The sequence below is a fragment of the Festucalex cinctus genome, chromosome 5 (genome assembly GCF_051991245.1).
Source record: "Festucalex cinctus isolate MCC-2025b chromosome 5, RoL_Fcin_1.0, whole genome shotgun sequence".
NCBI classification, from domain to species: Eukaryota; Metazoa; Chordata; class Actinopteri; order Syngnathiformes; family Syngnathidae; genus Festucalex; species Festucalex cinctus.
In genome coordinates, this window is record NC_135415.1 from 24,937,765 (window position 1) to 24,959,596 (window position 21,832).

The 21,832-nt window shown below is 41.3% G+C and overlaps 1 protein-coding gene across 5 annotated transcripts in view; it reads left to right on the top strand.

Moving 5' to 3' along the window:
* Window positions 1-107: 107 nt before the first annotated feature.
* nipbla (NIPBL cohesin loading factor a) overlaps window positions 108-21,832 on the top strand; it is a 30,478-nt gene continuing 8,753 nt past the window's right edge. Inside the window, exons 1-32 of one of the 5 annotated variants that reach the window (XM_077521508.1) lie at window positions 108-491; window positions 5,398-5,469; window positions 5,988-6,139; window positions 6,236-6,401; window positions 7,441-7,541; window positions 7,629-7,740; window positions 8,442-8,605; window positions 9,097-9,245; window positions 9,863-9,953; window positions 10,062-10,283; window positions 10,355-10,606; window positions 11,220-11,941; window positions 12,794-13,004; window positions 13,091-13,261; window positions 14,094-14,267; window positions 14,353-14,514; window positions 14,598-14,704; window positions 14,788-14,874; window positions 16,009-16,240; window positions 16,495-16,646; window positions 17,226-17,306; window positions 17,399-17,499; window positions 17,577-17,706; window positions 17,816-17,898; window positions 18,369-18,501; window positions 19,280-19,423; window positions 19,490-19,576; window positions 20,013-20,233; window positions 20,357-20,459; window positions 20,592-20,690; window positions 20,787-20,933; window positions 21,608-21,742. In XM_077521508.1, the coding sequence (XP_077377634.1) occupies window positions 6,076-6,139; window positions 6,236-6,401; window positions 7,441-7,541; window positions 7,629-7,740; window positions 8,442-8,605; window positions 9,097-9,245; window positions 9,863-9,953; window positions 10,062-10,283; window positions 10,355-10,606; window positions 11,220-11,941; window positions 12,794-13,004; window positions 13,091-13,261; window positions 14,094-14,267; window positions 14,353-14,514; window positions 14,598-14,704; window positions 14,788-14,874; window positions 16,009-16,240; window positions 16,495-16,646; window positions 17,226-17,306; window positions 17,399-17,499; window positions 17,577-17,706; window positions 17,816-17,898; window positions 18,369-18,501; window positions 19,280-19,423; window positions 19,490-19,576; window positions 20,013-20,233; window positions 20,357-20,459; window positions 20,592-20,690; window positions 20,787-20,933; window positions 21,608-21,742 (4,803 nt within the window). In that variant the 5' untranslated portion in view covers window positions 108-491; window positions 5,398-5,469; window positions 5,988-6,075. Of the gene's footprint in view, window positions 492-5,397; window positions 5,470-5,987; window positions 6,140-6,235; window positions 6,402-7,440; window positions 7,741-8,441; window positions 8,606-9,096; window positions 9,246-9,862; window positions 9,954-10,061; window positions 10,284-10,354; window positions 10,607-11,219; window positions 11,942-12,793; window positions 13,005-13,090; window positions 13,262-14,093; window positions 14,268-14,352; window positions 14,515-14,597; window positions 14,705-14,787; window positions 14,875-16,008; window positions 16,241-16,494; window positions 16,647-17,225; window positions 17,307-17,398; window positions 17,500-17,576; window positions 17,707-17,815; window positions 17,899-18,368; window positions 18,502-19,279; window positions 19,424-19,489; window positions 19,577-20,012; window positions 20,234-20,356; window positions 20,460-20,591; window positions 20,691-20,786; window positions 20,934-21,607; window positions 21,743-21,832 lie in introns of all 5 variants that reach the window. The other 4 variants (XM_077521509.1, XM_077521510.1, XM_077521506.1 and 1 more) reach the window with 4 other exon arrangements.

Below are 21,832 nucleotides of genomic sequence, written 5' to 3' on the forward strand. Positions count from 1 at the left end.
ACAGCGCCCTCTAGCGCACCGCGGGCGAGGCGTCGCGTGGCATTTCATTTTGGCGCCGATGGAGGGAGTCACTCGTGAGATCTTTGCTCAAGTCAGACGGTGGCACTTCCGGTCGGCATTTTGTTCTACGAGAGGAGGAGAGCCTCTTTCGGCCGATCGCAACAAATCGTCACATTTCTCCTTTTTACGCTCGGGAAAAAACACCTGGCTCGCGCTCGTCGCACGCGTCAACAGCGACGCCGAAGAAAGGACGTTCGCCACGCCGAAAAACGTGGAAATAATTCGGCCGCGAGTTGTGTGACGGAAGAAGGAGCGAACCGAGCCCGACCCCGGATTATTGTTGATAGCTAGCGAGCTAGCCGCCTAGCTCGAACGGGGCTAGCTCGGCGAGCCAATCCGAGTACCTTCTGGAGCAGAAGAAAGGGGGAGCTAGAGATACGGACACAAATCCAGCGAAAACATTCCCCTCCCTTTGGGCGCCACATCTGAAGGTAAATACACTCACCTATGTGCACTTCAGTTTTTCATCAATTACGCACGTATCAACCAAAACACTGTTGTTCGGGGGGCCACCCACGGCATCGTTAATCGCTGACCGAGAAAGGAACGGATGCTAGCGGGGCTAGCCGCGTCAGCTAGCTAGGTGTGTTTTCGCTCTTGCCCAGGCAGGCGCACGGCCTCGAAGCTGGATGTCACTCGTCGAAGTCCGCACACCACTTTCCGCAGCGAACGCCGATAGCCCCGAAACTCGGCATTAGCTCTCATATTTTAGCGTCGTCGTTTCGCTTCCTTACCCCGTCCTCGACTGGAGTGTTTAATAATGTTAACTTCATAACATTAAACGCTAGCAAGCGTTAGCCGAACCGAACAAGCCACCGAGCCGTGGGAGAAAAGCGACCCGCGGAGTGAGCACTTTTCCACCGCTCGGGGCTTCTGGCTTGAGTCAACAACTTAGTGAAAGTAGTGAGTTGATGTTTGGAAAAAAAGCTGACACTTACTATCTAATTATAATCCATCATTTCATTTGCCGATTATTGATCGTTATCTCAATTGTTAGTAGTAGTAGTAGTAGTAGTAGTAGTCGTATTTGAATGTTTCCGGTCTGGCTATGTTGACGATCGCCAGCATTCACGGTGCATCTGCTCCCCTTCGTGCCGCCTCCTTGCCTGTCAGTCTCCCAGCTGTCATCTTCAGCCCACACGTCCTGCTCAGAGTGGGACAACCCCACAGACGTGCTACTTCGAGTTCATGTTTATAAATACCTCCCCTACCTTCATTCGTATTCGCTTTTATTGTTTTCTCGCTCTTGCCTTTTCCCGAGCACTTGACTCGGTCACATAGAAATTAGCAACACTGTTGTGTGTTTGTCATGTTGCATTGTATTGCAAGTTGTACAGACATTTGCGAAAACATTAGCTTTGGGGTACTTTTTCCAGTATAGCAGAAGCTTTAAGGTCGAAACGCTGCATGATTTCTTCTGTTTTTCGGCAGGAAGTTGCATTCATCCAACTATCATCGCCTTCAGACTTTATTAATAGTACACAAGCTTGTTTTACGTCATTCTTAAATTCGACAGAAGTATAAAAACGTGCTTAGTAAACAAAAAGTAAAATGAATCACCCAACCATGCACAGCATTCATTGAAGCATTCAAGTGTAGAAAAATATGAAGTGCTCAAGTAAAACTAAAAAAAATTCTAATTATGTGGAGCGTTTTTAGGAAGTCGATTTAGTGCTTTATAACTTTCTTGACTGTCATTATGCCATGCAAGTGTAGGTAGCGTAGTGATAGGGCTGAATGATTTTGGAAAAACAATGTGATTATGATTAACACCCACCCTCCATCCCCTATCCCTCAATGAAACCTGAAAATTTGGACGGTATGTAAACTTATGGGCTCTGCTTCTACAGCACTGAACTTATCTATTAGACGCGATATAAATAAATCCAACATAAATAAAGCCTACCAATTGACCAAAATAGTGTGATATTCCCAATGTGCGTACTTTACGATGTGAAAATTGCATTCTACGTCATTGCAATGTCGATATTAATTTGATTTGTTCAGTTCTAGTTAATGATAGACTATGTGCAAATTTGGTTTACGGTACTGCCGTAAGAATCAAACGCCGTTATAAATCGAGGACCCCTAACCCCTAATCACCTCTTGATTATGTCTATACATTTAAGGAAGTTGACTTAATAGCGTGTGCTTTTTTACATTCCTCGCTGTCTTTCCAGTTTATATTTAAGTAGTTGACCCCTGTATAATGAACCAAAACGAAAATAATCTTTGAGTCTGTGACTGCAGTCATGTAAACAAGTGTAGGTTTTTATTATTTTTGACTGCCATACAAGTGTATATAGTTGAATAGATGTAACTTTGTTGTAAACTGGGGACACTTTGTTTTGTATTAAACTGACAATGGAAGTGTGATGCGTTGCCAAGTTGCTTGTGTCTGGTGGGCGAGTCGTGTCACGTAATTTGTGTTAACATGTTCTGGAGCAGCCAGAGTCATACCAAGGTTATAATAGTTTTGGGTTTTTCAGCAGTAGCTAATTCTGTTCTCGCAGAGTACTTACCGTTTCGTTGTTGAATTTGAACAGCGAGAGGCGCTTTTTATCTGGTAAAGATGTCCACGTGCCCCCTCCCCCTACAATATGAGACGGAAGAAAACATTTTCATTCATCCGTGCCTTGATTGGTCAAAACAAACGTGCAAAGATAATGTTAACGTCCAATCAGCTCGAAGTATTGTACAGCAAGTTCCTCCTTTACTTTACTTTACTTAATGTGAAGAACTTCCTTGAGTGAATCACAATTATCATTCTGTCTTGTGAGGTTATTTTGTTGACACGTGTACCGCTTTCCTATGTCACAGCAATCTCTCATTTCTGATTCACAAGTAATTTTTTTCATTTCCATTGCTGTTAAGGCTTCCATTGGTGGAAAAGAGAAAACAGGAGCATCACTAAAAACAAGCCACAGAAAAAGCAAACACACACCTACGGAATTGTAATTTATCAACTTTCCACTAGGTAGCATGAAAACAGTCTTTTCTTTTGTTTCTGTATTAATCCGTGAGAAGTTCAGAAAGATGACCGCGCTATATTTTTCACAAGCTTGTGGTCGGATTACAAAACGGGACCACATTTATTAGGTTGCCAATTGTTAGCATAAAATACAGATTTAAAATCTTTTTCTGAATTTTCACCTACTTATCTGGGCTGACAGCTTTTGGGAATTATCCATCTTTTATAATCAGTGTTTGAAAATAATGTTTGAGAATTTTACCTGACATAACCCCCGGGTTGAAAACATGTCTTTAAATCTTGGAAAATGTGTCTTACCTGCACCTAAACTATTTAGAGAAGTGTGTCCCTCTTGGCATCTTTGTGTGAAAACTAGGAATACAGTAATACACTAATTTCAGAATTGATGCCAATACTGTACCCCGCTACACTTAACTCATAAAATGGTCTGATACTGTGAACTGATACCACTTTGTCAGCCTGACATATAGTCTGCCCACTGTGAGTGTGCGGTATGAAGTTTACTAAAGAGTCCATATGTGATTGCTTCAAGCTATTTATTGGCACCCACCCACATTCTTTGTATCTTGGCTTAAAACGTGTTTGTCTATATTACTGTAGCTTTCTTCCTTCCAGTTTGAGCACTGCACTTATCCTTATTGGCATTCATATCCAGTTGAAACCACAAGTTTACAACACTGTATAAAAAACAAACAAAAAAAAAAAAACCACACATATCCTTTTTTTTCTGTCGACATAAAATGAGACTACAATCATACACTTTTAGGTCAATTAGGATTACTTTTTTTTTTTTTTTTTGTATTTGCCAAATGCCAGTATTTTATCATGAGAGAAAGCTTCTAATAGGTTTATTGACAACATTTTTGAGTGCACTAAAAACACACCTTAAACACACACTACTGCTTTAACACCATGGGTAAGTCAAGATATCAGCCCTGATAAATTTGCAAATGTCTGAAGGTGCCACCACGTTCACCTGTTGAAACAACTCGTTTTGATTGAATTATGAACAGAATCAAACAGAATCAAATCATTTCCACTTTAAGATACATTCAGATAGGTGTCAAATTGTCTTCTATTGGAAAGATATATATTTGAAGTAGGAAATAACACATTTTGACAAGTTCGCTTAGTATGTAAAATCACAGCAACAAACTTGTTGCATCATACTCTGTTGAACTGAGCGATACTCTATTTCAAATAGAACTGTAATCCCATCCCAATGAATTGAACTGAATAAGACCATTCCACTTTAAAATCAAACTGTCCTTGAATCTTATTCCACCCCATCTGTCAAGATATGTATCAAATCGCCTTTTATTGGAGAGACACGCACTCCTAATTTATACACGAGTATAAACACCATGGGAATGTCAAGCTATCATATCGCTCAGGAAGGCGACAGATTCTGTGTCAGAGATGAACGTGTTTTGTTCCAAAATGTCACCAGTAAGCCCTGATCTCAGCCCGATTGTAAATTAACGGGCATGTGTGACAAGGCATGTGCGAGAAATATGGCCCACAAAGTTGGCTCAGTTACTCAAGTTCTGTCAAGAGGAATGTAAGAAGCTTGTAGAAGGCTGTCCCAAAACATTTTACCCAAGTGATACACTTTATATAATGGCAATGGTATGGTACCAAACACTAAAGAAATATATGTGAACTTTCAAGAAGAAGAAAGTAATGAAAAATGTGTTGTAATGGAAAACCGGCGGTTGCGTTGTGGTGTGGTTGCGTGAGGTGTGGTGTGGTACCCGGCCATCCGGGAACGATGGAAAAGCGGCAAAAGTGTACCATATTCAAAGGTGCATATTGTATGATGCTGTCTGTGCCTTGCCTACTGGTGTTTTCCACCAATTGTTATTCTATGTAGTAGGGCTGGGCGATATGGCAAAAAAATAAAATCTCGTTGTTTTTTTTTGCAGTCATTCAGGGCGATTACCGATTATGATTTTAATCGATTTTAACCTAATAAATCCAACAAACGTTTACTTAAAGGTTTCATTTATTCAAAAATAATTCCTGTGCAAAATGTTCAGACACCAGTAACGTATACTGATTCTATATCAGTTTTAAGGCAAAATTACATCACATAAAAGCATTTGAATGTAACAGAACATAAGAACAATAGCTTTTAATCATCCAGAAGACAAAATTCGATTTCATGATTTAGCAAATTTTCAACGATTCGATTTTTTAAAATGACGACGTATCGAATTAATTCGATTTATTGCCCAGCCCTATTATGTAGTATGTAATTAGATATATAAGTACAGTTGAGTACTTGTATGGCTCACAATGTCTGGTTTAAATGCAAAGTTGTTTATTTTATTTATTTTTTACAGGTCATAGGAGGATTTGTTTCCTTCTGAAATGTCTTTGTGTCCACCGACGACGGCACAGCATTCTTCGACAAGGTACAGTGATAGTAGCCAATTGTAATTCATCCTAGTTGTGGTTATTCAGAACAGAAACAAACTTTTGGTCGTGTTTCTGCCTGAGCAGGTTGAAGGCAAGTAAAGTAAGTAGTAAGTACAGTAGTCTGCTTTCATGTGCTGTGAAAATTTTATGTTCTACTTTTGGAGAATCATCAACACATATGAGTCAGGGCACTCATGGTATGACAAAAGTTTCAGGGGTCCACAAGCCAACTGCTACTTGTAAAGCAGGAGCCACACAAGTATAAAATGTTAATTCTTTAATTAAAACCAACAAAACATAATTAATCCACATAACTTGTGTATCTTATATTTGTTGTTTCCTTGACACACTTTGTTCAAGTTGCTCCTGTTTAGCTCTATAAGTGTTGCAAAAAGCCAAAGAAATAGTGCAGACTGCAGACTTAATCTTTTGATGAAACATACAACTGTAGATGTTCCACTGTACGGTACTTAGATTATTCTCAGCAAATCAGCTATTTCAATTCCTCCCTCAGGTGTCAGGAGATGTGAGGACGGGTGTCGTTCGTCGGCCCCTCCGATCTACCTGTGTATTAGCACACTCCCCCCACCCTCACCTCAAGCATGAATGGGGATATGCCTCATGTTCCCATCACCACTCTTGCTGGGATCGCTAGCCTGACAGACTGTGAGTGACGCCCACTGTTTCCTGCCTCAGCACACAGTTGACGAATCTCCTTTTGATGAGCAGTAGAAAAACTTATTTCTGTGTCTCTCGTTCCAGTGTTGAACCAGCTTCCCCTTCCCTCCCCCCTCCCGGCCACCACCACTAAGAGCCTCCTGTATAATGGGAGGATCGCAGAGGAGGTCAACTGCCTACTGGGCTGCCGGGATGAGAACCTAGCCTCCCAACTCGCCCATGGCCTCAACCAGGTCTCCACAGAGCACATGTAAGTGGCCACAAGAGTGGAGTTAATCTTAATTGTATCCAAAATAATATAAAGGGAAAAAACGTGATTTTAAAAATGTTTAAAAGACCTTAATCAAAGGCATGTGGGGGGGGGGGAAGCAACGTTTTTAACCTGATTTAAAAGCATTTACACTCGGGGCGGACTTCACTTCTGTTGGCAGCTTATTCCATTTGTGTGCAGCTTCACCATGTTTAATTTGAACTCTGGGTTCTACTAATTGACCAAAGTTTGCAGGTCTCAGAGCCCTACTGGGCTTGTATTCAGTCAGCATTTCTTGAATATATCCAGGACCCAAACCATTCAGTGATTTATAGACCTCCAGCAGAATTTTGAAATTATTCTACAGCTGACTGGGAGCCAGTGTAAAGTCTTAAAGTGAAAGTGTATTACAAAACCTATTCCCCAGTGTCCTGTTTATAAACTGATTATTGTATTAAAAAAAAAAAAAATCCATATTGTTTGTCCCTAGTTACCTTTTCGACTCTTAACTTTGGTGGGCCCAGCAATTATCATTTAGGGAAACAAACAGGAGAAGCTTGGTCATATTCTTTGTGTTTTCCTTACAAGTACTGGACATGTTTTAGCAATGATCGCAGACAGTAAAATGTCTGTCAACAATGTTTACTCTCGTTGACGTATTCACCAGTGAAATTGAAATGAATCTACAGCCGAGATTTGATAGAAACTGACCCATCTTCAAAATTTCGTCCCTCAAATCCTCTGCCCTTGGTAGTAGTTTGAAGCCAGATACAATTTACAACTATATGAGTGGGTGAAAGTGCCAGAGACATGCGTGCACATTAACAGTGTGTCAATGCAAAGCAAATTGAAAAACAACAGTCCATAATGATATATTGTGCAGATCATATTGAATGTCCCTTAATGCAACAGGTATTTCTTTAAATCTCAAAGTGGTCTAAAAAAAATCATGAGCTTTAATTGCTTACCTGCTAATATGCCCTTCAGGTTGCACTTAGACTGAAAGTGGCTGAATCTTTTGATTTGTGTGTTTTTGCAGAGAGCTAAAGGACAACCTGGGAAGCGATGAGCCCGAGGGAGACGCGCCCCTGCTGCTGCAGACCATGCTGGCCAGAAACCCTGGCATCTTCAGGGAAAAAAGTACTCCCCTCAAAACCACATCACTTTTCAATGTAGTTGTAAACAAAAAGATCAGCATCTCAATGATTCCCCCTCCTTCCTTGATAGATGTTATGCAGCAGCCAATGGTACAACAGTACAAGATCACCCAAAATTCCATGCATAGTCCGGCCCAGTCGACAAACTTCCAGCCGGCAGCAATTTCTCCCAATCCTTCAAGGTACGTCAGAACACAAAATAATCTTTTCATCAATCAGCTGAAACAAAAGAACAGTCACCATTCAATTTGTTTCGACTTTAAAATGTAAAAAGAAGAATAAAATCCTTATGATTGATTTATTTTCAGAATTGTTGCTCCCAGAGTAACTTTACATTGTTCCAGTTTTGTTTTGTTTTTCCTGCAAGAAATCTCCTTTTAAGGAGCCAACAGTGACAATATATCCCACCTTGTATACCGCTGGGCCAATGGCGAGTCAAGCTTTTGTTACCAAGACGACTGGAACCTGAGCTTGAGCCTGTTAGTCTTTGTAGTAGCAGAGCCAAGATTGGTGTGGTGTGTGTGGGGTGCAGCACTTCATACACTACTTCATTTGTATGTAGCACAGACACAATAAACACAAAAATGCAGTAGCACACATGGCCAGTGCTTCTACAACTTCCCCGAACCATAAACTATACAGTATGCCGCTTATCAGGTTAACACAGTTGTTGCTAATCTGTGTATCAAACCAGGCTCAATGCAGCTCTGCTTACCTGACAGATTTGACGTGATAGTAGGGATTGTAAACCCGTGATTTTGCAAGTGTTTCTGCATTACACTGTTTCAATGTAGCTCGTTGTCTTGGACTCTAGGCTTCTCTTGCGAGTACCCTTTAATTCTCCTGCTCACATTTTCCCTCTGTATTGCTCTTTCTCTTTTAGTCGTTTCGTGGCCCCCCAGACAGGCTCTAGTAGTCGATACTTGGGCCAGCAAAATAGTCCGGTTCCCAGTCCCTATACACCCCAGAGCCCCGCCCCTGGTTACATCCAACAGTACCCCCACCAACAACCACCCAGCTACAACCAACATCAACAGATACAGCAAGGTGAGTCTTGCACAATTTTTATAGCTATCAACCACACGTTTCTCCAATTCTTTGGGATTTAGGGTATATTCCCCTGCCATTTCATATTAGCAGCAACTGTTTTCATAAATGAAGGCAGGGTAACATGCTGGCAACACACCGTGTGCACCATAATAATAGCCTAATAAGGCATTGTTGATAGCATTATTGTTTAGGCTTTTATTTTGAAGTTGGCACTAAGTGTGCTGGCGACGTGTTACCGTAATGCATTGCATAGTATGAACTTTCATTACCTGTTGCTTCATCACGCAAAAAAAGGGAAGTTGTGAGAGAGACAGCATGACCACAGGCTACCCACCTCAAAAGCTACTGACACACTGAGCTCAAATAAAATACAGAGGTGAAGTTGTTGAAACTATAACATTTTTTTCATGCTTAAGCATAAACTTGCTTCTGAGGGATAACACTAAATGATTTCACAACTCATTCATATGATGTTTGCTTTATCAAAGTGTCTGTGGCCAGCCCGATGGTTCCAGGAAGTATACGAAACATCCACGAAGGCAAGGTATCAGGGCAAATGGCCAATACCGCCAACCACCACTCAGACAGACACGGCGCTGACGACTACTTGAACATCGTGCACCGGCTGGGCAGTGAGGTACAGTGAAAAATTATGCTTTTGTTTTCATTCCCAATAGATGATTGCGGTCAGTGGTGGAGAAACATTTTTCTTGTATAAAACATTTTTTTTTAATTAAATATGAGCTCTTGTTGTTTATATGTTTAAGTATTTAATAGTGGCTAAGTTAATTTATTTACTCAACTACAGATTGTGTGGTGGTGGATTTTTTTTCACATTATAATATACTGTAAATTACCGCTATGTAACAATTTTTGTCACGTGAAACTTAAATCAGAAGGACATTTAAGTTGCATTGCTCCTTGGATGATAAACATGGTGGCACACAACATTGAGTTGCCAACACATTATTCTACCTAATCACAAATCGCTTGAAGAGATGCCATCTCCACATAGCGTAAGATCATCTTACCTCCTGTTCATTAAACTCATTTTCCACCAATGTTTGTTTTGTTTTATTTGTTCATTTTTCCTTTTGGAACCGAAAAGAAAACGGGCTGGCAGGAAGAAGCATGAAATGTGGTGCCCTTGGGCACTAGGTAGCCCCCAGGGACCACTTTTCAAGAAAGTAGTTTGTAGATGGGAAGTATTTTTATACACACCCTTTAAATCTGCCTTACTTGTGTTTTATTCAGGAGGGTGACTCCGCCTTGAGAAATCCGTCATTCCCTCTGAGGTCGCCACAGTCCGGCTGCTCTCCAGCAGCAGGTGATGGGACACCCAAATGTAAGGAATTGTTTTCTTTAAGATCAGCATTGCGCTCAGGTGGGATTCACGTTTACTCCGTTGACGTGGGGTTCACTGTATTTTTTTGTGTGTCCTACCTCCTCACAGCAGGTTCCCGTCCCCCGTTGATTCTGCAGTCGCCACCTCCGTATGTGTCGTCGCCGAGGGAGGGGGGACTGGACCAGAAACAGCAGCTCCAGCAACGCAAGAAGATTCCCACCGTGAAAGAAGAGAAAGATATGTATGACATTGTCAGCTCGCCAAACAAGGACTCCACCAAACTTACGCTCAAGTTGTCCCGGGTCAAGTCGAATGAGTCTGATCCACCGGGTAGGCAAACACACACTCAGGCCGAACAATATTTCACAAATTAGCAGTGTAATCGATGCCTGATCTCTCAGGTGACGCCGTGCCAGGCATGGACCACAACTCGGACAATATGGAGGCGGAACTGGGCTTCCAGCAGGTGCCTGTTCTCCAGCAGAACCTGGGAGCCCGCCACCAACAGGCCCCCCAGCAGGCCGGGGGAGCCACTGGTCTCCAACCTCCTAGTTCCCCTTATGATGAGGTGGAACTCGATGCCCTAGCTGAAATCGAGCGGATAGAACGGGAGGCGGCAAGCGAGAAGTGTTCTAAGGAAGTCCAAGATAAAGGTAAAGAGGAGAGCATGAAGTGTTTTTTGTTGTTGTTGTTGTTGTTTGTTTGTTTGTTTGTTTTTTTGTTTTTTACTCATTCACTCCCAGACATTTTCACCTAAACAAATACCCTTCTCTCCCGGCTGTTTTACTGGATTTTGACTGAGTTTGCAAGGCCCACAGAATATTGTGTTCTATTGCTATAAAAACAAGGAACCTACTAAAAGAAAAATTAGTCTCTTCTTTCATCAGGAAAAAAAATATTTATATCTGTTTCCGTTTTGCAGCCATTAACATTAGAATATAAGTTTTGTCATTATTTACAAATCAGTTTAAAACAGTGGAGAAAAGAGCCTTTTTACAACATGGCCCTGGTTGATCTCTTATACTCTGCTGCCACCTGCTGGCTGTTTTTGTAATAACTACCATTGCTTGAAGCATTCTCTTCAGTTCAGAGGCTTCTTCAAAGATTTCTGTATGCGCTAGCATAAAAAAACCCTATAAATATGTCTTTGGTAGCATGGTAATATATAAAATGGAACATACGTTTTTTGGAGCAAATGAGTTAAAGACACATTGAATCTAAAGTTTTCATTGAATTTATTCTTTTTTGTTTTTCCTTTTTATACAGACAAGCCACTGAAGAAGAGGAGACAAGACTCTTTTCCCTTGGAGCCAGGCGCTGGGGCACCCGGTGGTCCCACAGGGGCCCCAGGAAGTGGACCTGCGGGAGGGGGCAATGCTGGCAAACTGACCCCGCAAGAGGCCACGGCAGCAGGGAACGGTGCCAGTCGTCCTCCCCTCATGGTGAGCATCGACCTCCAGCAGGCAGGGAGAGCTCACGGCCAGCTTGACCCCTGTCTGGTTGCCCCTGTCCCGGCCCTAGAAGCCCAACGCTGGCCCGAAGAACCAGCTAGCGGGCCCGCCGCCGTAGAAGGTTCTGACACCGCCTCGCGTTTGAATCCGGACGGGCGACCAGAGGTCATCAAGAACAGGGTTGATAAACTTGACGGCAGAAGAGACAGTCGGGAGTCATCCAAACACAGACACGATGACAAGTCTTCAGACAGGCGGGCAGAGATGCCCAAGTCATCAGGCCGAGGGGAACATGGATGGGACAGGGACAGAGAATCTGATAAAGATAAGAGGCATCGGAGCGAAACCGACGATACCCGTTCGAGAAGTGACCGAGATAGGATGGGCTTTCGGGTGGCCTCCGTTGATTGTAGCAGCCATAGGCAAGACGGTCTGAAGCCGGCTGCCACTCCCTCTGGTGCTAAGCTTCCAGATTCTTTCCCCGCTCACCTTCTGGGAGGACAAAGTGGCGCACTGAAGAACTTCCAGATCCCTAAGGTGATCTGGATCAACCCAAACAACAATAGCTACCAATCATTTAGTTGTCACTGCCTGCAATCTCACTAAATCATACCACCGCTCTCCCTTGTTTTCACATTAGTCTTCCCATTTATAATTGTTTGGTTTGTATAGGGGGGTTATTTTTAACAAATTAATCCGCCTCATCCATTTTTAAAGTAGGTGTTTTGTGTTGTTTATAAAATTGAGCATCCAGTGCATAGTTATGAGCAAGAAGGCACAAATCTTAAAAGAATACTCCACTACAGTTTCTCAGATGTTATCAAAGCATGGGTGGAGAACCTATGACGTGTGAGCCATACTTGACTATTTCAAATCTCTACTTAATGCTAATGTTGGACTGGAGTATTCCTTTAAGTATTTCCCATTAGAACTATACCGAAACTAATCAGAGTTGCTTAGCTCATCAGTTTGCGCCATTGATACTAGAGCTGTGCAATATGGGGAAAATTTTATATCCCGATATAGGCAATTTTGCATCCCCATAACGATATATATGACATAAGATATTTTTGACTAAAACCACTTTAAAGCTAAGATAAAAGGTAAAATTCTATATCCAATCGCTATTGCCGCTTATTAATAAAAAAAAGAAAATTCACACACCCTTCTTCACGTACATGATGCGCACATAACGGGAAATTCAAATGATTCTTTTTTTTTTTTTTTTATATCGCATCAACGATATATATACTGTTATGTTGTTGCGCAGCTCTAATTGACACTGTACCATTTCATATTTTTTTATTCAAAATCCAAGCTGAGCATTTGTTTTTAAGATTAATTGGAAGACAACACTAGAGCATCCTAAACTGTGTTCTTTTCTTTCAGATCAACCGCAACAAGCATTGTGAGGTTCCAGCTGAAAGTCACTTATGGGGCCAACCAAAGGTGAAACTGGAGCGCCTGGGTCTGGTGCAGGATTTCGAAAAGAGGCCTAAGCCTGTGGTGGTTTTGAAAAAGCTATCGATGGATCAGATCCACAGAATCATTCGCCACAGCAGGTCTGGAAAGAGCCGCTTCTCGGGAAAGTCTGGCAAAAGTAAGAAAAGCGTGAACAACTAAATGTTGATTGGTGTTATTTAGTCCTGCTCTATTCCATGTAATGAAATCTTGTATTTTCCCCAGGTGGCATGGACCCGGCCATTTTGAAGGAACTGCCTCCAGAGTTGCTAGCGGAGATTGAATCGACCATGCCCCTCTGCGAACGAGTCAAAATGAACAAGAGGAAACGGAGTACGATCAACGAGAAGCCCAAATACGCCGAGGTCAGCTCAGATGACGATGCAAACGGAGAATGTGAGTCAACCTTTTGGATTTGTCTGTATCAATTATTTTAATAAAGGCTAAAGAATGGCTACACTTGTTACACTTTGAAATCACTGAGTTCTGGAGGCCGCAGTTCTATCCCATGCAAATGGGTGACCGAAACGGGTCACTTTGCCCCCTTGTACAGCTGGACCAAAGTCTCAGCTGAATTAAAGTAAGACGATGTCACATTTTGTAGAGATTAGAATTCTAGTAGATGTGATGCATTTTTACTGTTAAAGGCCTCGCTGTAGTACATGCCTGCCGCCATCTTCAGTGGCATAATTAAGTAATTTGCTCTCAAAAACGTATAAATACGTTCTGTTTTAAATATTACCAGTGTCCCAAAGACGTATTTATACGTTTTTGTTTTTGTTATGCTAGAGCATACAGAAGTCTTTGATGCAGCCTCTGAATGGAAGAGAACCGTTAAAGCAATGTGAGTTACTACAAAAACGGCCAGCAGGTGGCAGCAGAGTATAAGAGATCAACCAGGGCCATGTTGCAACAAGCTGTTTTCCCCACAGTTTTAAATTAAGATTTGTGAAGAATGGTGAAACTTGGCTATATTCTAATGCTAATTGCTGCAAAAGGGAAACAGATAAAATATGCTTTTTTTTTCCTGATGAAAGAAGAGACTCTAATATTTCTTTTGGTAGGTTCCATGTGTTTATAGCAATAGAACAAAATATTCTGTGGGTCTTGCAAAATCAATCTAAATCCAGTAAAACAGCCGGGAGCGAAGAGGGTTACTTCAGTGAAAATGGCTGGGAGTGAGTTAAACCTACCCGTGTCTAAGGTACATGTTCTTGAATGTCCACAGCTGGAAGGAAGCGTCAGCGTCGGGACAAAGACAGGACATGGGACTTTGAGGAAAGAGAGCGACGGGCCTCAGGGGAACATCGGAGAAGTGGTGCCAAAGAAGGCCGGCGAGGCTCAGGCAGCCGGTACCGGGACTCCTCCGAAGACGATTCGCCGCCTCCCAGCATGAGCGATGGTCTGTTTTTCCATGCGTAATGTTTTTCCCCCTTGTTGGCTTGGCCTGTTTTGTTTTTGACCAAGTAACAATTGTCCTTGCTCAGTTGCCAGGAAATTGAAGATGAAGGAGAAGCAGAAAAAACGGAAAGCGTATGAACCTAAGCTCACCCAAGAGGAGCTGATGGACTCATCCACATTCAAGAGGTTTTTAACCAGCATAGACAACATCTTGGAGAACCTGGAGGATGTTGATTTCACCACCATGGGTAAAGTATCAGAGCTATTATCTATGTCAGTACAGCTTTGAACCTCTTCTTTAATTTGCACTCACTAACCGGGTTGTGTCCAGCAGCAGACGATGATGAGATACCTCAGGAATTGTTACTCGGGAAACACCAATTAAGCGAACTGGGCAGCGAATCCGCCAAAATCAAAGCCATGGGCATCACTGGCAGGGTAGTCATCTTTAGTTCAATGGAGCTACTTTTGGTGGTGAATAGCATTATTATATTGTTCATGTTTTTTCCTTCTTCATTTAGATCCCATCCGACAAGCTGGTGAAGCTGCTCAACATACTAGAAAAAAATATCCAGGATGGAGCCAAGCTCTCCACCATGATGAACCATGTAAGTCCCAACTTCTTATGCACTATATATAGCCTCAAAGTGGCCCCCACACTAATAGATTGCTCAGTTAGTCGCTGGGTGTCCTAAATAGATATGAAAATATCAGCTGCTTAAGTTAAGGCTAATTATGGCCAAAATGATAGTCACGATTATTTTGATCAATATTCTAATCATGATCATTAATCACTATTCATCATGTTAGAGAAAACATCTGTTTTTATTGCCCTACTTTTATATCTATATGTAAAGAATTTCCAATTCAACATAAAACTTGAAAACAAATGGATTAACACCTTTGAATAACTCATTAAAAAAAGTAACTTATTTACCTAAGAATTTACCATTAACCAATAGATATGTCATTATCTTGTTTAACGTCACTTATCCTGAATCCGAAACAAGTCCTGACAACAGGTGTTGATCTCTTTCACTGGCTTTGTTGGTTAGGAAACTTAATAATAATGCCTGAATCATCAATCGTGGTGGTTGGCTGAGCACTGGTTGAGAAAATGCTTGATTAAATATTAGATAATATCGCAGACGATCAGTTTGATTTTAATGTGCGTGCCAAAATTGTGATCACGATTTAAAATTTGATTACTGGTAATTGTACAGCCTTGGGTGAAGTTTGTTTAGAGCCATTATTAAATTAGCTTGTTTTGAGGGAGTGGTCCTGTCTCATGCCATGCTCACCCCGCCCCCTCTATTGCTGGGTCAGTTAGAGTAAGACCGGCATTGCCATGACAACGAGGGGTAGCTACTTGTTGAGCCCCCTCAGTCTAAAATATTATGTGAACTGCATTGGGCAAGCGTGCCCGCAGTAAAGACAATATGAATTGTATTTTCATTTGTGGGTAAAGCACTTCATAACCAAACTGCCCAGTTCTACTTCTATGTACAGATTCATGTGTTTTATGTGGCACATGGACTTGTTGATATATGGATCATATTTTTAATTGTTGATATATTGATTATACAACTTCTTTTTAGTTAGATGTCGCCTTCAAATAAATGCCTCATACTCTTTACAGCTCAGTAAATAACTGCTTTTAAGGACATACAGTGTATACATTTGACTTAGCCTTTTGAGGTAACAAAATAAAAGCTGAATTGATCTCCCTTTCCTAATATCAGGACCACGACGCTGAGGATGAGGAGAGGCTGTGGAGGGACCTCATCATGGAGCGAGTGACCAAGTCGGCGGACGCTTGCCTAACGGCCCTGAACATCATGACGTCGGCCCACATGCCAAAGGCTGTCTACATCGAGGACGTCATCGAGCGGGTGCTGCAGTACACCAAGTTCCACCTGCAGAACACGCTCTATCCGCAGTACGACCCTGTCTACAGGGTGGACCCGCACGGGGGTGAGGATTGAACAGTCATCTGATGATGATACCATTTAACGTTGCCAATACTATCTGTCGGTCGAGCTATTTGTCGGTCTATCCACAGTAGCTGTCTGGCTGTCCAGCTGCCTGCCTGTCCGTCTAGCTGTCTGTCTAGCTAGCTAGCTGTCTGCCTGTCTGTCTGTCTGTCTGTCTGCCTGTCTGCCTGTCTGTCTGTCTGTCTGTCTGTCTGTCTATATATGCCCATCTTATCTGTATATTCGTTTATCTAGGTGTCTTATTAAGCTCCAAGGCGAAGCGCGCCAAATGCTCCACACACAAGCAGCGTGTCATCATCATGCTGTACAACAAAGTGTGTGACGTCGTAAGCAACATCTCTGAGCTACTCGAGATCCAACTGCTCACAGACACCACCATCCTCCAGGTAAAAAAAATTGAGATAAATTCTACTTTCTTGTCTTGTACAGTGATACCCCAAGAGTTAAATGCAAAGTATTCAAGGTTCTTCAGTGTGATTTAGGGATAGACCTGGCCGATGATCGGTGCCGATATAAGGGCATTTTGACGAATATCGGTAATGGCCTTTTTTAAAAATATCTAAAAGATAAATCTAACTTTTTAAGACATACTGATAACCTTGGGATTTCCCTGAACAATTTTTTTGAAATTTAAAATTAAGTCTGTTGTCTAAGATAAACAAATTTCTACATTTTGAAAAGTCTGAAAAATTGTTCAATCACCATGCTTTAAAATATTAAAGCAAAGTCAAGATTGGCATTTGCATTTTAAAAAATGTTCACGCCAATATTTTTTTTCAAGCTTTTTCCTGAAAATGAATGTCAGCTTCAAATATCGGTTATTGGCCTCTTTGACTACTAATAATCGGCATCGGTATTGGCCCTGAAAAAAAGCATATCGCTGTATCTCTAGTCTGATTGTTCTTACACTGTATAGTACATATTTATTCCCTTTTTACTTCATCGTTGTTTCCCCCCTCCCTCAGGTTTCTTCAATGGGAATCACTCCATTCTTTGTGGAAAATGTCAGTGAGCTACAGCTGTGCGCTATTAAACTGGTTACAGCGGTAAGTGTTCTGACGTTTGCCCAAAAACAACACACAAAATTCACAACTACAAAAATGGCAAGACACCACACTTGAACATTTCCTCTTTCCAGGTTTTCTCACGTTACGAGAAGCACCGGCAGCTCATTCTGGAGGAAATCTTCACGTCACTGGCCAGGCTGCCCACCAGCAAACGCTCCCTCAGGAACTTCCGGTAGGATAGGATTCAATGAGTAGGTTCTGCCAATAATGTAAAACTGCAACACCAATCCTATACCATCATTTTTCAAGGTTGAACAGCTCAGACCAGGATGGAGAACCGATGTACATCCAAATGGTGACCGCCTTGGTGTTGCAGCTCATCCAGTGTGTGGTCCACCTACCCAATGACAAAGACACTTTAGAGGAGTATGACAGCAAGGTAGGAGAAATTCCACACGCTCCTCTGGCTTTAAACAAAGTAAAATGTGAGTCATTTACAAACATAGTTACTCTTGCTGTTTGTTTTATTTTATTGTATTTCTTTTCAGGTGGACCAAGATGTGTTGATTACCAACTCGTATGAGACGGCAATGCGAACAGCGCAGAACTTCCTCTCAGTATTCCTCAAAAAGTCAGCACCTCCTTTTCCATATTTTTGATTGGAATATGCGTATTTCTATTCAAAATGAAAGTGGAACACAGTGCATTCTATGATGTTGGTTGAATTTTAAAACAATTATGAAATAAAGTATATTAAATTAATTTTTTTCTTAAATATCACTATCATAAAACCTTTGCCGTACAGGCAGTATTTAAAGTAACATTTTAACTTCTGTAACAGTCAAGTGAGAAAACAACCACGGTCTATGTATATGTGCGTAATGGACAGAAAAAAGTTGAGTTGAGTGTTCGTACACTACAACCTGCGCAGCGTATCCGTATAATGTCGAGATTAAGAAAAAAAGTGTTTGTTTTTTTTTTTTTTTTTTTTTTGGTTTTGTTTTTTTTTTAAGGAAAAAAAAAAAGTAGGTCACTTTTAACCTACACGTGACCTGTTTATTTCACTTGGTTTCACATCTTTCTTCCCATATTCTCCCTCAGATGTGGCAGTAAGCAAGGAGAGGAAGATTACCGGCCTCTGTTTGAGAACTTTGTTCAGGATCTACTCTCGACGGTTAACAAACCAGAGTGGCCCGCCGCTGAGCTGCTTCTCAGTCTACTCGGCAGACTCCTGGTTAGTGTGATCCAGCTCTCATTTGTCAGTTCACTATTTTTGGCCTTTTGTATCCTCAGATCCTCAGAGGTTGTATTATTATTGTTATTATTATAATTTTAGAATTGCATAGCGGTGTAATTCAGCAGCTTAGCTATGAAGGGCTGCCTCCAAAAGTGAAACATTGATGCTTTTATGGGCTCTCACTTTTGTTGTTGCACTCTGAGCTCTCACATGTAGAAGCTACTTACTTACTTTTCACTGATGTACTTTGTTGCAACCCCCTAGTGCCACTCCTGGTTGTCATGGAAACAAAAGCCTTCTGTGATAACCGCTACATACTTCATTGTTTTTTGAAACTGTCAGCGTAATGTGGTTAGGGGATTATTTGCATGTGCCAGATCCATGGATCCAATCCACTGACTGGCAATTATAATTGACAGCTTGGTGGTAAATTGCTGCCAAAATTAAGTGAATATACAATCCATGTTTTTTTTCCTATTTATGGGCATTTACATATGTTCTGTTATTCACACTCACTTTTTAGACTTGTGACTCATCAAGTAGCCATTCCCACAGTAGAGAGGGATAGAGGGAGAGAGGGACTTCCTTTCCGTGAGACTTAAAAAAGTGGATGTAGTGTGCACAGTCATATAGGAACTATTTTTGTGTGTGTGTGCGTGTGTGTGTTTTGTTTTTGTTGTTTTTTTTAATGAATGGATTCACAATTTAAAATTAACCTCTTTGCTCTATGCTGCACAATATCAATAGATTTGATTTTGCGTTTGATTTTAACCAGGTGCACCAGTTCAGCAACAAGCAGACAGAGATGGCACTCCGAGTGGCATCTCTAGACTACCTTGGCACCGTGGCTGCCCGCCTGAGGAAGGACGCAGTCACCAGTAGGATGGACCAGCGGTCGATCGATCGTATTCTACAACAGGTACAACAACTCTATGTCTGTTATTGTGCTGAAAGTTCAATATTTAACCCTGTGATCTTTCTGCAGTCTCAGGGCAGTGATGAAACCCAGCAGCTGCAAAAGGCTCTACTGGACTATTTGGAAGAGAATTCTGATACAGATGCATCTCTAGTGGTGAGTTTTAATAAGTACCAAAGATGACCTCAACATTTTTGGGGTTGGGTTAGCCACCCCCCAAAAAACATGTATTTCTTGCTTCATAAACACCTGTTGTTCACGCTGGTATATAAAGTTTGCCACTGTTATATAATTTAAACTTTGATTATAGTTAAGTGATTTTCAGGAATGGGCTGCTCTAAGATATTATTTTAGGTATGCAGAGCTTGTGGCATCATAACAAAAAAAAACAATACTGCCAAAGGTGTATCAACAAAGTATTATTCTTAATAAATTGGCAAAAAAAAAAAAATCAAAAACAACTTTTTTTTCCCCACTTCATTATGGCATGTTGTGGGTGGAAATTTGAAGAAAAAATGAATTTATTCAATTTTGGGATGAGAGTGCCTGTAACATGTGAAGCTGAAAAATTGAGGCAGACTTTGCTGTCTAGTTTGCAAGAAAATTCTACATCGCCCAGTGGTTCCGGGACGCCACGACAGAGGCAGAGAAATCCATGCGGAATCAAAATCCGAAAGAGGACGACTCCTCGGACGGGCCGCAACACGCCAAGGAGATGGAAACCACTGGTGAGATCATGCAGCGCGCTGAGAAGCGCAAGAAGTTTCTGCGCAATATCATCAAGACCACGCCGGCTCATTTTGCTACGCTGAAGTAAGCCCACACTCAAAATATGTGATCTGATTGTCTTTTTTTTATTTTTTATTTTTTATTTTATTTTTTTTTATTTTATTGCACGTTACGAGTCTTGTAACATCTTCTGCTCTTCACTCCAAGGATGAACTCCGACACTGTGGACTACGATGACTCGTGTCTGATTGTGCGTTATTTGGCCTCCATGAGGCCGTTTGCACAAAGCTTTGATATTTATTTAACACAGGTAATCATGAAAGCTCCTACCCTGTCTATTCTCACTATGTCTATATTTTATATCTACTTTATATTGAGTGAAAATAGTCCATCTTGAGCAAACTATAATGTTGATTTGTATTTTTGTTTTGTTTTAATTCAGATATTGCGAGTCCTTGGAGAAAGTGCCATAGCTGTGAGGACGAAAGCCATGAAGTGTCTGTCTGAGGTGGTGGCCGTGGATCCCAGCATCCTGGCGAGGGTACTTGTCAATATTCCCGTTGAAGGCTACCTTCTCCATTTTTGTTTCCTCCCCTTGTCATGTGGTAACCTGAAACAACTTCCTCTGGATGTGCAGTCCGACATGCAGCGTGGAGTCCATGGCCGCTTGATGGACAATTCCACGAGTGTGAGGGAGGCCGCTGTTGAGCTGCTGGGCAAGTTTGTGCTTAGCAGACCGCAGCTCACCGAGCAGTACTACGACATGCTTATAGAGAGGATCCTGGTAAGTGTTAGCTCACACCATATATATCAGGTGTATGGAAACATTGTGTTAATGGCCACAGTTGATTTTCATTCATAGACAAGGTTTTAAAAAAATAAAATAAATAAATAAAAAATAAAAAAACATAAAATGAAAATAAACTATTTTTAAAAAATCAATGTGTGCATGTGAATTGTGTCAAAGGATTTATTTTAATTTAAAAAAAGTAGTTTTCTACGTTCTTTTATTTCTAATAAATAACCAATTTAATAAAAGAAAATGCTAATTGTATTTTTAATTGATAATTTGAATCTGCGTTCCTCCACACAACACATACTTACATACATCATACATATTGAGCTCCCCATCCAAATGACACTTAATCACAAAAGAGTCCTGATGCGGCCTCAAAAGTGTAGAAAAACACAACATCTTAGCAGAATGGATTTGCATTGTTTCAAACGCACTCCCTCCCTATCACTTTCTAGGATCTGGAAGCCTTACTGATGTTGTTATGCCTGTTGTCATGGAAATCAATCGGGTTCGCGTGGAGTTCACTCTATACTGCGGTCCTACACTGCCACCTAGTGTTAAAAAACATGCTGCAACACACTCTATTCAACAGCATCTGAACTTCCCTCCTGTTTACAAACTGTTTCAGTTGGTGTTTTATAATCAAAATGTGTGCCGCGCAGGACACTGGTATCAGTGTAAGGAAGCGAGTGATTAAGATCCTGAGAGACATCTGTTTGGAGCAGCCCACCTTCAGTAAAATCACAGAGATGTGCGTCAGAATGATTCGCAGGGTCAATGATGAGGAAGGAATCAAGGTATGTTCACTGCATTGTTTTGAGGTGTGAACATGCTTTTGGAACCAAATATATTATCATAAAATCATATTTTATGTCTTTTTTTTTTTT